Below are 17,328 nucleotides of genomic sequence, written 5' to 3' on the forward strand. Positions count from 1 at the left end.
ATTTCACTCTGTAACAGACTGTGTGCTGTTTTGGAATTTTCTGGCTGTTCAAAACTGTGTGTCAGACTGAAACACAAGCTGGGAATCTTGCCTTTAGCAGAAAATGCTCTTACTGAGGGCTGAGCTATTCAGACACCCACAACCTTTTCATGATGACAGAAGTGAAGCTGTGAGGGCATCTAAGAGCATTTCCTATTGAAGACAAGGTTTGAGGTTCAAGTCACACAGTTTTTATCTGCAAGGAAGTATATTGGTTACTGTTGTGCCGTGTATTTTGAATGTATAAGCCTGTAGATGTGTTCTACTGAGGTTGACGGGCTTCTTGTCCACAATACTGATGCATTGTTAGTTATTCTGGGAACCTAAAAAGTGGGAAATGAAACACCCTTTGGGCTAGAGAAAGATAATCAAATGCAATTGTACAGTTCTTGGAACTGAGGCTAATATGGAGAAAAAATTTTATCTCATTTTGAAACTGTGGAAAATTGACTGGGATGTTTCCAACAGTGGTATAACAACATCATAACAACATATAATTTCCTCCTCAACTTAGGGAATTGGGGGGGATTTAAGACTCTAATTTTTTTAAAATTAGATGATAACCTATGGAGCACATTATTGCTAAATACCGAAGCAGCCATTTGGACCCTTCCTTGTGAAAGAGCAGAGGAAATACGCACTGAAACAGCCAGGATACTGTGCAGAGCAAAACCACCAGTTTGCAAAGTGAAGAAAGAAGAGGTACAAGCTATTCAGAACCTTAAAGCTGACAAAAGTATATTGGTACTGCCTGCCAAAAAGGGAAATGCTACCATCGTAATGAAGACCGAAAATAATGAGAGTAGACCCAGGACCTCTTAGATCCAACAATGTACCAAAAACTAAGCGCAGATCTGACACTGCATATCATACGGATTACGAAATGGTTAATCATAATCACTGACAAAAGAAATAGTCCAGAAGACTGCCTGTCGCATTTGCGTGAGTGATTTCAGAAATGTGATTTCTGTGGTTCAGTGAACCACTGTATCAATTAACGTGTTGGAATTGCTGCTGAAATGCTTTCATGTGTCTGAGGCTTACTGCACATTAAGGCTGTCTCTAGCACAAAAAGGAGTGCACAATGCTGCAACCAACATTTTTGATCACTTGCCCAGTGATACAAAATGTCTGTTAGTAGAAGTTTTAATGGCAGTTGTATTTTCAGTCGGGTAATGTACCAGTAGTATTTTAATGTAGTAGAAAAAATTCCTCCTTTTTAAAAAATAATGTGTAGCCAGTAGTAAAAATTATTATAAAAGTAGTGGTTCAGTACAGGTGTGTGGGGTTGTAGGGCCTCTTTAGTTATCAAGAATGTAGGCTGTAATTATTACAGAATAAATAAATAAATTATAAAGAAAAAGTTTTCAAGTGAACAGCCAGATCATTGTCAGATATGAATACTATTTTGAAAACAATGAATGTACCTGCGTGACATGATGTTCTCTCCATTTGCATGATAACTTTTCCTTCCTACTATACGACATTAGAAACTGAGGTGTCTTAACAAATAAACAAATAAGTTTATGAGCTTGCTTCCACCCATAAAACAAGGCTTTTGGCATCATGATTCAGTAAATAGAAGATTGATTTGTTGGACTGGCATGTTCAAGTGTTGCCCTGAAATTCCTATGACATTTTTCTGGATAAAATAGGTCATTTGTTGCATGCTATATCAGTAAACCCAAAAACCAGCAACATTGGTGCAATAATGAAAACATTTGTTACGTCCGGTATATCTAAACTTAGTGGAATGGCTTCTGTGAACATGGGGCACTGTAATACCAGGGAGTGGTCTACATGCAGTTGGTTGCCTGGGTTAAATGTAAGAGAGGGCCTGATGGTGCTAATCTTACCAGGGTAAACAAATCAATAAATAAAAAGTAAACTTAGTTGTATATCTGGTGTTTTTGGAGTGTACAACAAAAGGAATCCAGACTTGACAGCAAATAGTGTATGTAATTATCTCACTTCCAGAAATTCCATAAAAGTCACCCTTTTTTATCAGTAGAAGATGATATATGTAGCTCTGACTCTCAAGTATAAGTAGGAAACAAAGTTGTAATATAATTTTCAATGTGTGTTCTAATTATGCTAGCACATTGGCCACTGTATCTATTTTCTAGTGCCTGAAATAAATAAAAAATGACAAGGAGAGCAAAGAGGGTAGAAAGATGCCTCATTGTATCCTGTAATTCGTCTGTAAATCATTCTATCCATACGACCAAAACGTTGCAAGAATTTCCACCTATTGTACTCTTATTAAAACTGTTTCAGTTGAAACTCACAGAGATTAAAATTACTTACTTTTGCTGCGTTCTTTTATTACCTGAATATTCTTCATTTCACAGATGATTCCAGCTCATGGAGCAGCAGTTACTGCCAACACATTCTCACCGGATGGAAAATACTTAGCCACCTACAGTTGCAGTGAGAACAGGCTTTCATTTTGGCAGGTATATTGCACAGTTGATTACATTAGTTTAGTTGTAACTTTAGTAATAAATGGAAGTAATGTTTATTCATGTCATCAGATAACATTTCCAATGAAACCCCCAAGACTTCAGTTTTTCACTTAAATCATTTTCATTCTCATAATCAGTTATTTTGCGTTTGAAGCTGAAACATAAGAACTGATGCAAGATATAGCCATGAAGACTGTGACAGCTACTTTGTACACTGACCAAGGGGAACCAGTCTTTGTTTTGGTTCAATTTTATTGACAGTATCTTCATTAAAATAAACACCTTCCAACAGTCTGTGTATTTTCCAAATTATATTTACATGGTCGTACTGTGAACTGTGCCTACACTATTGGTGTTAAGTTTCATATTATTGAAAGCTATGTTTGTTTTACTTTCAAACAACAAATTAATTTGTGAATATGGCTACAAGTTTACCTTTTTCTTATAAATAGAGATGAGTTAGTTATTCCTACCCAGCACCTTTTACAACTTACAATAATAGAAATTCTTCTATGGAGTAGGACAAGACGTCAAGGAGAAACTTTTTCAATTTCTTTTCAGGTTTCACTTTTCTGTCTGTCAGACATTTTGTATCACTAGGCAAGTGATCAAAAATTTTGGTTGTAGCATTGTGCACTCCTTTTTGTGCTAGAGACAGCCTTAATGTGCAGTAATAAATGTCTTTTTTACTTCTGGTATTATAATTATGTACAGTATTGTTCCTTTTGAACTGCAGCTGATTATTCACAACAAACTTCAGTGGGACAGTGAAGACTTTTATTTTTATATGAGTTAACTCAGAACATTATTCTGTATGACATTATTGAATGAAAATATGCGAAATAAGTCAACTTACTGATTTTTATCTCCTCAGTATTTGCCATGATTCAAAGTGCACATGTGGCTGAACTAAGTTGTTCTAGAAGTTTCAAAATGTATTCTTTCCTGTTTAAATTCTCATCAGTATTGCCAGCTGAAATTTTTGAAGTTTCCACTCTGTTGTTTCCTCATGATGTGTTACACTTATCATTGGTATAGTACTTGGAGGTGTACAGAACTGGACATGTTGTGTCTTTTTGAAATTGAATGGGAGATCATTAGCAGGAAATGAGTCATCGATACTTTAATAACATTGTTTACCATTTCATCTGTTGCTGCATTTATGCTTGGATTGATTACAGTATGCGTCATTCACAAAAATAAAAATAATTACTTCTGCTTGTTGTATATTAGATGGAAGATCATTTACATGTATGAGGAACAACAGCGGACCCAAGGTTGAGTCTTGAGGAACCACATCTGTGATTTCTCCCCACCAGTTAGAAGAATCCCCCCCCCCCCCCCAATCCGATTACGTTGGTTGAATTACTAAGGACAACTTTCTGCATTCTTTTAGTTAGATGTGACAGTATCCGCCATACCATCAGTTGCATAAAACTTTAATTTACCTCAGAGAATATTGTGATTCACATGTTCAAATGTCTTAGGTCAGAGAAAATACCAACTAATGCTATTTTGTTTCTTAATGCTTGTGAAATTTTGTGAGTGAACGTGTGAATGGCTCTCTGAGCAACTATTTTGAAATCCAAACTGCGATCATTACAATTAATCATGCAAATCATCCATGGAATGTGAGCACGACTAACTCTGATTCTTCGTAGACATCTACAAACAAACTCCACTATCAGTTGTCGATGCGGTCCATGGAGGAGGGTACCATGAACAATGGCAAGTCATTTCCTTTCCTGTTACACTCGCAAATAGAAGAAAGGAAAAATGACTATCTTAAAACCTCCATATGAGCTCTAATTTCCTGCATCTTGTCTTCTTCATACGTACGCGAATTGTGTGTTGGTGGCAGTAGAATCATTCTGGAGTCGTGTTTTGCATTTGAGTTCATGAATCATCTCCGTAATACTTGCTTGCTGATATAACCTACAGGTAACAGATCCAATTGTTTCAATGTCTTCCTTTAATCTGACGCATGGGGATTCCAAACACTCGAACAGTACTCATGGATGGGTCACACTAGCATTCTGTCTCCCTTATGGATAAGCTACATTTTTCAAAAATTCTTCCAATAAAATGAGGTCAAACATTCGCCTTTCCTACTACAAAGCTGATGACATTATACCACTTCATATTGCCTTGCAGTGCTACACCAGGATATTTAATTGTTGTGACTGTGTGAAGCATCTCTCTATTAATGCTGTGTTCAAATGTCACAGGATTGTTTTTCCTACTCATCAACATTCAGTTACATTTTTCTACATTTAGAGCAATCTACCATTTATCACACCAACTAGAAATTCTGTCTTAAGTCATCTTATATACTGCTAGAGTCACTCAATGACAACATCTTCTCATACACCACAGTGTCATCAGCAGACTAGCGTAAAGTGCTGTTCACCCTAACCTTGTCTCTGTTGAGCACCTGTCATCAAGGACAACAAAATGGGTTCTATTACTTAAAAAAATCTCTGAGCCACACACATATCTGAGAACCTAACCTGTATGCTGGGACCTTCATTAGCACACTGCAGTGGAGCACCATGTCAAATGCTTTCCGGAAATCTAGGGATGTGGAATCTACATTTTGTGCTTCATCCATGGTTTGTAGGATATCATGTGAGAAAAGGGCAAGCTGAGTTTCACATGAACGATGCTTCCTTTGTGTAGTGCACCCTTGATCTATCAAAGGGAATCCTACCACACTCCACCCTATAATGCAGGTCCAGAAATCTACAGCCATGACCATCACATAATCGTCAGAGCCTCTCATTGACAGCCCCTCTTAGTTCCAAAACAAAGGATCCCGATCGACTCTGCATACAATGCTGCAAGTTGTGAACTTCGCTTGAACCATACAGGTGACGTCAACAGTCTTCACCACATCTGTCAGCCTCCCATAGCCTCAGAACCCAAGTGTCAGGTGTCATTGGTTCCTACACAAGCAACAACTTGCCGACTGCTGCACCCTGCACTCTTGATAGGCAGGGATAGGACCTCCTCTACATCTTGGATGAGGTTCACCAAGTGCACATTGGAATTCCTTCTGACCCTGGGCACTATTCCTCCCCCTCCCCCCCCCCCCCTGTGTGTCTGCTCAGAGCCTGCTGAAGGAGCAGCTATCAGCCTATTTACAGAGTGAATGGGTGAGGCCAATTGGCCAGCTTCCAATTGACTCTCCGCTTTGAGTGATGAGACCATGCAACAATTGCCACTGCCCTGCAGTGTGCACAGATCCTCTGCATCGGGTACACTGGAAGGTGCCTTGACAGCAGAGCCTATGGGTGAAACAAGTGACACCTGAGGTGCTCCACGTGACATGCCAACCTGCAGACATCTGACAGTGGCTCTTCAGCTGTTCACAAACTGAGGCCAGCTGCTTTTGCATCCACGCGCACTCGCACACTTTCACTATCCATCCTACAACTACCAGCTTGAGAATTAAAATATGAAGCCAAACAAGAAAGCTAAATACATGACTAGATAATCTCCTAGTGCTTCACCAATGGAGGCTACTAGCTGGCTGAGCTGTGGCCAGCAGTTTCTGGCCATCCAAAATAAACAAATGCATGACTACTGCACTACAGAATGTGCAAATGTACACATTACCATTACTAAAATGCAATACTCTACCTCTCAAATACAAAAATATGCAATAAATTTTAGAATTAAACTTCACAAGCACACAAAAATGCACAAAGAATTTACGAATTAAATGTAGACTCAGATGGAAAGCTAAATGTGTGACTTACTAGTCTCCTGGCACTTCACCAACAAAAGCTGATTAATTATACTACAAAGATAGTCTCCTATACTAGATCAGTGTCCCAAGAAAACCTCTTTTATGGAGTCTGTTGACTACTATACCAGTAATATAATATCTGTGTATGTACCTGGCAAATATGCTGCCAATCTAGTTCACGGGTTGATTGTTTCATCAGGGTTTAGTGAATATTCATTTAATGATGATCTTTTCTCTCACTGGCGTACTATGTGTAGACCAAGCTCTGTTCAAAAACTGTGAGCCTATTGTTCATGGTAAAAGATTACCCACATGTTATTCCCTTTATTTCAAATAATCTGTTGATGACCACCAAATTTTTTGTGTGAATCCCATTGTATATGATCAGCTTGCAATATACTGTAGCACATTGTTGTGGACCATCCCCATTCCTCAAGTTTTATTCACTTGGGCAGTGAAAGCAATCATTGATACGTAATTTGCCAAGTTTGTGATAGTATAATGTGAAATATACCTGTTGTGATCAATTTTTATGTGTAAACCCCAGAATCAAGATTCTTGTTGATGAGGAGGGAATGCCTGTTTTATTAAACACTAAGAAAGAAGAGCAGTGTTTATATCACATCAGGAGCAGTAATTATCATTTTCTTGTGTATTTCCTAAAAGTTAAATGCATGCAGCCATAGTTAATCAACGTAAAGAAGTATCATGTACCTGGTGCTGCTTACGTGACATTCCTCTCCAAGTATTATACCACTAAATCCTTTGATGTATCCACAATTTTCTTTGGGATTTTCTCCACTTGTTAAAGGCCTGAGTCCCGTGTGAAGAATGCTTTCACCTCTTCAGCAGCTGGAATACTTCAGAAGGTGAGAAGTTGCTTATCACAGCTCATTCTCTACTTCTTGTTTCTTGTTACTCCCCCTCCATCCACTAGGCCACCAAAATGTATGTTCATTATTTTCATATAGTTACAATATGTAGGCTCCCAGGATATACTTCCATTACTCCCACTACTGTGTGTGTAGATTATCTGCAGATTCTGGCCACTGAAATATAAATTGACACATTTGGTCCCACAAGTGTTTTGTTGAGAGAAGGTCCATTGAATTTGAAAGCCAATGCAAGCTGTCACACCCTGCTGGTTATGTCAGGCTACTATCAACTGATATTTCATGAATTACCCGCAGACACTAGAATGTTTCTTGAGTCATAACTAATGGTGTCTACACTGTAACCTACAACTGCAAAATCAATATTTCACTGTAAGAGATGGTCCAGGTTGTCAAAGCGATGCTAAATTGTTGTGTATCAATTTTTGTAGATTAGCGTTGTTCAAGAATTAAGTGAGTGCTATGTAATGTCATTTGTGTCTCCATTGCTTGTGTGGTTGGCACCATGAAGGATTGAGTTTTTCTTTGAATTGGTGTTGAAAGCATCCTGTTAAACTGACATCATGTTTGAAGTCATACTTTGTTCACTTAGCTTCTAATGACGCTTTAGGACACAGGAAGAGAACAATGCAGAAGAATTACTTAAGGAATATCAGCTATTCACATCTCTTTCCAATCTGTAGTGTGGGGATGGGCAATTGAACCATGCTAATTTAATGTATGGTTTTCATCAGTCCGAGTTACAATATAACATATCACTGTGTCCCGAGATGAAGGTAATGGAATTACAGGTCCTAACACTGTGTTGCAAGGACAGTTCCTACCTGCAAAGCTGAGAGAAATTGGTGTTGGAGGAAGATCCTTTTGCCAAAATTGATTGTTGTTCTCAGATTCATTCTCAGCTGTTAGGTGGTCATCTTTGCCCATGGCCACAATTCAACCATGATTGTTTCAGGTGGACAGATAATGGATTATCAAGTGCACGCAAAAGACTGCACAAATGAGTTTAAGTGGAACATTACATGATCAGTACCTTTGATGGTTGGAGTAGCATAGGGATAGACCAAGATATTTTGTGGGCTGTCTGGGCAATAGAAAAAAATAGAGAAATTCTTAAGAAAATATGGTAAGGAAAATAGGGATAATATTCATAGTACTTAATCGCAGCTAACAATTAAATATAGTCAGAGCCTTCCTTCATTCATCACTTGCAATTGAATGAATTATTCACTATCGATTCATCTGGTGAAAACTGACCCAAAGCTCACGTTAAGTCTCTCCTAGTTCGTACCTTGGTCCAGCTGTAACCTCACCCTCCCCCCACCTGCTTCAACTCACCCATGTTAACCATCCAAGAATTCCTCACTCTCAACCTTGCCTCACTTTTCTCATGACACAAACCTCTTGATGGAGGAAAGAAAAGCCATCAGCAGTCTCAAAATATGCCACAACCTGATAATCATCCCTGTGGATAAAAGTTCCATCACTCTTCTAGTGAACTTCAGTGAGTTTGGTTGAAAATTTCGACTCACTGTCTATCACCTCTACTTGTAAGCCTTGCTCTATAGGTAGTACTGCAGAAGCCCTGTGTGACCTCAAATTTGTAGGCACACATGCTTTTGTATCATGTGCGCACTGTTGATGGGTGTAGAATACACTAATGCCTTTAAATGTATCCATAGCCAGAAATCTAACAGATTAAGTTCTGTTGAATGGTACAGCTGTGGTACCTGACCACCCCTACCAACCACTCACTGATTAAACAATTGTCATAGATGTAGTCGTACAAGGCACAGAAAATGGTGGTACCCCACTATCCATAAACAACATTCTTTGTCTTTGTGCAAATTGTGAGTAATTTGCCACATAGATGACATAATTCTTCCTTGTGGCTCAGTGGCCTGGTGCAAGTCTTTAAATTGGATGTCATTTCAGCATCTTGTGTGTATACCTAATATACCCCAGTAATACTACTGGGGAATGGGGACCCACAGTTTAACATCGAATCTGAACTGAATTTGAGCCAAATGTCATTTCTGGTGAATCTTCACAGAACTGATCGATTGAAGAGCATCTGTTAGTTTGTCTGGTAATGTTTATGGCTCTATGAGTCTGTCACCCAAGATTTGCTTCGCACATATTCATACTAAGTGAACTGGTGCTTTGCTTCCACTCATGTATTTGCATATCCCCAAAAATGGTTATTGTAATAATTTATGGTCCCACTGTTTATGCACCCTACATCATCTGTAAGAAAAAAAAAACCTGCACACTGTTAATTGTGGACCTTGTCCTCACAAATGTACCATGTCTGCAAGTCACTGTAACAACCTGCTGAACCTTTTTTTCAGATGGAATGTGACAGTGAGGAGGATATTCTTTGGTGCACATGACATGTACCAGTTGATTAATGCCACAAACCCGTAACAAAGTACTGCATCTGCCATTTCCTGTGTAGAATAATAGGACTCCATTTCACTGTTTATGTTGTTCACATTCCATGGATTGACTTATTGTGATGCCAGCACAAGCCTGTAACAATACACATGGAATGGCTTGTGTAGGAGACAGTTGTAAGAGCTATGTATGACAACAAGAAGACTAACTACAGAGACAAACACAGCCAATAAAAAATGAGCAATTAACATCAAAAGAACCACTGCATACTGACCATGCTCACCCTCGTGCATCGACCTGTTTATGGATCAGGTAGAGCATCTTAACTAACCAAGATCTTAAATCACCACACTGTTGCAAGTTTATTGGTGGTGGTGTACTGGATTCAGGACTAAGACATTAAATCTCATTCCTCCACAGCCTTAAAACCTATTTTCCATTTCATCTGAGCTTCAGCTCAGCCTGATGTCTGGCTTGGTGGAGTAGTGGTAAAGAGCATGTCTGAAAACTGAGAGATTGTTTGATTGAATTGCATTTGAACCACAGAAACTTTCCAGTATGTCTTTAACTTAGCCTTAACCTCTGTTATCTGAAAATTCACCAGGAATGATATGGTTAAGGACACACAAGTGTTACATTTCTTACTTAGCCACTCCACAACATGTGCTTTATTCATTCCTCCTTCCATGCTGGTGGAAGATGTAGAAGATTAAGCAGCCCGTTATTCAGGGTGAACCTAAATTTCACCAACAAAATTTCAGAAGTTGTTCAGGAATATGTTCAGAGTATTTTGGAACAAGGAACCCGTGGTCTCTTGTGGTCTTTCAGACTAACCATGTAATTACAATTTATTCAGTATGTTAACCCATTTACACTTGTTTCTGTGAAAATAAACAAAACATACAATTCAAAACACAGAGTAAATGAAACAACCATTATACAGTTGCAAAAGTACTATGATTTGTGATCGCTCAGGTTTTCTCGGCATGATTGATTAATGGTGTGCTTCTGGGTGTTCAGTCGAGTTTTCTCACACAGAAATTAGACTACTGACCCAGTCATTGTGCTATTATGTGTAATCACTGTCTGGACTCCAATCAGACTGCAGGTAAACATAACAATGCAAGTCAGGCACCTAAGGGAGATGACTGGGTTGGTTGTCAAAATATTGTGCATAAGATAGAACTGAAAATTCAGTTGAACGCCCAGAAGTACACCATTACTGTGCTGTGGTTGCTGTTGCTGCGAGAGCGGCTCAGCCTACCAAAATTTTGCCGCTCTTCTTTTGCGTTTGATGAAACCATAAATGAGGTTCATATTAGCCAACTCTTTATTATCTGTGCATCACTGTTAACATAAAACAGACATCATCATCATCATTTAAGACTGATTACGCCTTTCAGCGTTCAGTCTGGAGCATAGTCTCCCTTATAAAATTCCTCCATGATCCCCTATTCAGTGCTAACATTGGTGCCTCTTCTGATGTTAAGCCTATTACTTCAAAATCATTCTTTACCGAATCCAGGTACCTTCTCCTTGGTCTGCCCCGACTCCTCCTACCCCGTACTGCTGAACTCATGAGTCTCTTGGGTAACCTTGCTTCTCCCATGCGTGTAACATGACCCCACCATCTAAGCCTGTTCGCCCTGACTGCTACATCTATAGAGTAGCAAGTACTATCTTGCCTATATCTAAAACAGACATGGCCAGAAAATCAAACACGAGACAGAACTGAGTGGTGCTGTATATAAGCTTGAGGGCAAAAAGTAATGTGAGCTTACTCTTCTTGATCTGCAAGGTGCATAATAATAAAGTGTATCGGCTTCAGAATAGATTGCTTATGATATTTCTCCAGAAATAAATACAGCTGAACAATTATTTTTGTGTTGGAGGCACTCTTGGTATTACATCTTGAAAAATATTAAGCAAACAAATACACTCGGTATATTAATTTTGAGATGATGTATGAAATTTCAATTGCCTTCCTATCACATTACAACTCAGTTAAAATTATTACAAAGTTATAACTCTCTCTCTTTTGCTGGCATTCAATTGAAAGAGTTGCACCAGGTGCACACACATATGTACTTGCATGTTTTCCATTCTCCAGCCCTTGCTTATGTTCTCATTTACAGCTTAACACCTCAAATATATGGTAAGTAGTTATCTTCACTCATTTTGTTTTCATTATTATACCCAAAATGTTCCTAACTTGCTTTTTTGTGTGCTGTGCTCAGTAAAGAATAGGGCTGATTTTTCGTATTAAGGGAAGAGTGGTGGAGGGTAGTTTGTGATGGCAGCACAGGAGGTTAGGTCTATTGCAGAAGATATGAGATCAGCATCCTGACATTTTTTAATGTTTGCAATGCTCGTTGGACAGCTGTGGGCACATCATCTTCACTCTACTGTGGTGTGTGAAGGAGAGGGTGAATAAATTGTGCATAGGATGGCAGAAGTTAATGAAGATGGCCAGTACTATCATGCCTAATGACACAATCGCAAGTTCAGCACGTAAAGCCACATGGCACATACCCAGCAGTGCTCACTTGCATGTAGGATGTGATGTCCCAGAGTGTGAGCATGCTTTATATGCTTCCTTTACTCACAACTATAATTCATGTTGTCATGACATAGCTAACTGGCATGTTTCCTTAGCTGCATAGTAAGGCCATGTCGCCATTGAGTCACAATCAGTGAGTGCTGTCTCACATGTAACGAGAGAGGGAGCTGCTGGCTGGCTGAGTTAGCTGAACTGTGTGGTGGAGAATGAGTGGCACTTGCAAAGCTTTGCAATGCTGATGTAGTGCTTGTGTTGAGAGCAAAATGTATTAAAAATTTGAAGGTGAAGAAAAACATTAAAGACTAATAATGCACTGGATGCATAACTTCAAGCCAGCTTGATAAAAATGAGAGAAATTTCGAACTGTGATCAATGGTTTAGTGTTTCTTGATTAGCACTGGAGCTATATTTGGTGAAATAGGAGAGCTGATACTTTGATACTGGGAGGAGAATCTGACAGAGCACTAAAAGATCTAAATCAGCAGCTTTCTGTCAAAACTACTGATATCCTTGGAAGAGGTGGCCATGACAAAACTATTCCATCTGGTGTGCAAGATGTATGGGGGTCCTCCGTCTTCAAGAAGAATGTAATAATTCCAATTCCAAAGAAAGCAGGTAGTGATTTGTGTGAATATTACTGAACTATCAGTTTAAAAAGTCATGGTTGCAAAATACTATGCAAACATACATTTATAGGATTTGTAGACTTAAAGAAAGCTTTTGACAATGTTTACTGGAATACACTCTTTGAAACTCTGAACGTAGCAGGGCAAGAAAACAGGGAGCAAAAGTCTATTTACAACTTGTACAGAAACCATACGGCTGTTGAGGGAGGAGGGGTTATGAAAGGGAAGTACTGGTTGAGAAGGGGGAGAGACAGAGATTGCTGCTGATCTCCAATGTTAGTCAGTATGTACACTGAGCAAGCAGTCAAGGAAAGAAAAGAAAAATGTGGAAAAGGAATTAAAGTTCAGGGAGAGGAAATAAAAACTTTGGGGTTTGCTGATGATATTGAAATTCTGTCAGAGACAACAAAGGACACTGGAAAGCAGTTGAATGGAATGGGCTGTGTCTTGAAAGAATAATATAAGATCAACATTAACAAAACTAAAACAAGGGTAATGGCATGTAGTCATATTAAATCAGGAAATACTGAGGGAATTAGATTAGGAAATGAGACACCAAAGTAGTATTTGAGTTTAGCTATTTGGGCAGCAGAAAACTGATGACTGAAGTAGAAAGGGTAGACTGGCGATGGCAAGAAAAGTGGTTTTGAAGAACAGAAATTTGTTAACATCGAATATAGATTTAAGTATTAGGAAGTCTTTTCTGAAGCTGTTTGTCTGGAGTGTAACCATGCATTGAAGTGAAACATGTATGATGAACAGTTCAAACAAGAAGAGAATAGAAACTTTGGAATGTGGTGTTTCAGAAGAATGCTGAAGACTGGATTGCTAGAAAATGTAACTAATGAGGAATTACCAAATAGAATTGGGTAGAAAAGATATATGTTGCACAACTTGATTAAAAATAAGGGATTAGTTGGTAGGAGACACATTCTGAAACATCAAAGGATCTCCAGTTTAGTACTGGTGGGAAGTGGCGGCGGGGAGATGCAGGAGGTGGGGGTATAAATCGTAGAGGAAGAAAAAAGGATGAACAAAGTAAGTGGGTTCAAAAATTATATAGGTTGTAGTAGTTATTCAGAGGTGAAGAGGCTTGTGTAGGATAGAGTAGCATGGAGAGCTGCAGTAAACTAGTCTTTACACTGAAGACAACAACACTGAAATACCAGTAGGCATCTTCTCATATACCTTCCATGAATCAGTATGACAAGTGACTGTTAGCTGAGTATTTTGGTTAGTTGTTGATGAAAATATTTTTATTGTCATGTTTCCTTAAGCTTGCAGTTTTTTACTTGGGGAAGACGACTGTGGAATGGCACCAGATGTTGAAGCTAACATTTGGAGATAACACTTCAGGTCAGACATAGATGTATGACTGGTATAAGCATTTCAGAAATGGGCAAACATTGACTATTGATGATGACAGTTAAAGTTAGTCATTAGCTGAAGGAATTGGTGAAGTTTGTGACACATCTGCTTCAAGACAGTCACAAGTAACATCGCCTGCAATTATATAGGGACCTTAAGCAACTACTTCAAGATGGTTCAGACTTTCTTTCAAAGGTTGTCACTGGTGACAAAAATTGGGTTTATGGCTATGATCCTTATATAATCAGCTATATTGGACCCTCATCGCTGGGGTGAGGGGGTGGGGTGGGGGGGGGGGGGAGACCCTGATAAGTGGGTAACTTTTTTAAGTACATGTTGATCATTTTATTAGTATATCAACAACATTTTATACTGGTACGTTCATTGAGTATGGGAGCATTACGAAAATGCTCCATGAGCTCAAATGGATCCCCTTCCGAATTGATCCATATTTGTGTAAAATGAACTTCTTTGTTAATTTGGCAATCTCTCATCATACTTACATGTGATAGTTTTACCTTGATTGGCACTAGCTCCACGCATCTTTATATCTACCATAACAGTACAAGGAGTTATGTTTCTGTTACATATTTGTCCATTATAAAGTTGTTTATGGAAAGATATGTTCAGAAACTAAATACATATCATTTGCTTTCTGTTACAGACTTCAACAGGTATTTTTGGACTGGGAAATTCACAGACCCGATGTGTGAAATCATATTCGACAGCACCAATACCAGATGTTTCGCGCCTGAACCCAATGCGATTAGCTAAACTAGTGTGGATAAATAATCGCACAGTGTCCCTGATGCTTGCAGATGGATCTGAAACAAGATTCAATGTCTAAAAATTTGTTTACTCAGTATATTTTATGAATGGAAAAGAATATTGGGTTCTTTATGAAAAGATCTTTTAGAATGGAGTTTGTGACTGAAGATTATTAGTGGAAGCTTTGTTTGGCTTTTTAATAGCTAAACTGTGCATTAAATATTTCAAACACAAGTTTGTGTATTGAATGTTGAATTATAGCTTCGATCTTGCAATAGCCTGTATGGATTTTTAAATTTGTGCCAATTTGAAATTATTGATCACAAATCCATTCTTTAAAATCTTTATTAACCGAGTTGTAATGTTCACTCCACCCACAACATGCTGTGATAAGTTCATTGTTATAAAGTAATATATTGTTGTACAAAGTTCTGCTGTTAAATTCCATTTGTGAATAGATGCATTTAAACATTGGTTTTCAGCTCAGATTGTGTGATCTCTCTCTCCCTCTCTCTCTCTCTCTCTCTCTCTCTCTCTCCTCTCTCTCTCTCTCTCTCTCTCTCTCTCTCTCTCTCTCTCTCTCTCACACACACACACACACACACACACACACACACAAACCATATGGTACAATGTTCTGTTTTCCAGCTTTGTTTGTAATAATCATACTAGGATTGGCTTTTTTCCAGTAGAAAAAGCAACACTGATTATCAGTTTGTTTTTCATGTATTTATCTTATGGAGCTTCAGCCATGTTGACCAGGATCCAGCATGATCAAATATGTGGAAGGCCAATATTCTTTGCTAATAATGTGACAACATTATTTTGTCTTGATCTGTGAGGCTTGAAACTTACTGTTAAGAAATTCTTGTGTTCGAACTCGTACCTGAAACTCATTGTACTTTGGTGATACAAAGTTTATGACTATGAAGATTAATGATAAAACAATGTAAATAATTCAAATTGAGAATTAATTCAGCATAATGTACTTTGAGAAGTGCTACATGAGATCTCTTTATCATCTGGTCCGAGATTACAATACATTAATTCGATGACTGATTTTACTGTTATACAGTAATTCTAAGGCATTGCATAGCACTTTAGTTATGTGGTGCTGTTGTCCATCAGTATATCATACAATATAAATCTGTTGTTTCATAATTCACAGCTTTCAAATCAACATGTTGCATAAAGGTATTGGTGAATGTGTGTTTAAGTATGCATTTCAGAAGTGTCCCTGTACATTCCACAAATTGAATATTAGTCCCATTAATTTCAAAGTGAAAATTTTTAATAATAGTTAATTCACTGTAAGTAACTTAAAAAGAAAATGAGGATACAAACTATCCCTAGTTCAGTTTTTGTGAGACGCACAGGCACATGCAATCCCCATTACTATTTTATGTTGTAGGTTAACAGATATTAGTAAACATCACAGAAAAAGACCGCTTGTTGTGCTGGAAATTGTCAGCTATATTTTATTATTTTCACCTAGCTGTTGTATTAACATTTATATATTAATTTAAAATTATCATTGCCTTGTGTTCCACTGAGAGAGTTGTCATTTGCACAGCTTATGATAATCATTACAGACGAGTGTTTTGCAAATAAGACTTGCATATTCCAACATAATTTTGTCATTTCCCCATGCAAGTCATTTTTCCTAATTTTATTCTTGAGTATTTATTACTGTCTGTCTGTTAAAACATATTTGCACGTACTAAAAAAGAAAAAATTAAGGTTTTGATGGCACATAATTGGATTTGCAAATAACTGGTAATTACTGGTTTGTTTTAGGTGTATAACACTTGACTGATGAATGTGTGTGTGTGTGTGTGTGTGTGTGTGTGTGTGTGTGTGTGTGTGTGTGTACACGTAAGTGATTGTTGTGAAAATATTTCTTGACCAGTTGTGTTCCATTACTTCATCATCAGATTTTTGTTAAGTTATATTTTTACTGTCTGTAAGTGGTGGTGTTAGAAATGTTGCCGTGTGATTGTGTGAAAAAGTTTGTTGTTGATGCAATGAGTTACCAAATTGTTGACAATAATATGTACTTAGATGTTCATTGGGTTTACGCCCTTATGTATCCCAAAATATTAAAAAAAAATCCCTCAAGTCTGTAGTCTTTCTCTCTTTGTCCCATGTAAAGGTCACTTTCTGCAAATTTTCTTTTTTATCTTTCACCATCAAAAACAGCTAATTCTAGATCATATTCTGCAGACTTAGCGCCAACTGTTACGTACACTAACACATTATGTGGGTTGATATTTTCCATTATTTATTCAAAAGGACAAGGCTGGATCTTCATCTCACAATCTGACCTTGCTGCAGCCACCCACGAGATGATATCGTTAATTACTGTAAATAAAGTTTATATTTACATGAGGCAAACAACTGTATGATCACAATTTGCAGTGGTCACACTAAGATATGAGTACACTGGAGGTCAATGTAGTTT

General features: G+C 38.0%; 1 protein-coding gene across 4 annotated transcripts in view; it reads left to right on the top strand.

The window, feature by feature from the left end:
- LOC124721190 (WD repeat-containing protein 7) overlaps positions 1 to 16,986 on the top strand; it is a 375,749-nt gene extending 358,763 nt beyond the window's left edge. For all 4 annotated transcript variants that reach the window (XM_047246033.1, XM_047246035.1, XM_047246034.1 and 1 more), the window contains 2 exons: positions 2,391 to 2,495; positions 14,764 to 16,986. In XM_047246033.1, coding sequence (XP_047101989.1) covers positions 2,391 to 2,495; positions 14,764 to 14,946 — 288 coding nt within the window. In that variant the 3' untranslated portion in view covers positions 14,947 to 16,986. The remainder of the gene's footprint in view (positions 1 to 2,390; positions 2,496 to 14,763) is intronic.
- The last annotated feature ends 342 nt before the right edge of the window (positions 16,987 to 17,328 follow it).

This window comes from Schistocerca piceifrons, chromosome X, assembly GCF_021461385.2.
Source record: "Schistocerca piceifrons isolate TAMUIC-IGC-003096 chromosome X, iqSchPice1.1, whole genome shotgun sequence".
In the NCBI taxonomy this organism is placed as follows: domain Eukaryota; kingdom Metazoa; phylum Arthropoda; class Insecta; order Orthoptera; family Acrididae; genus Schistocerca; species Schistocerca piceifrons.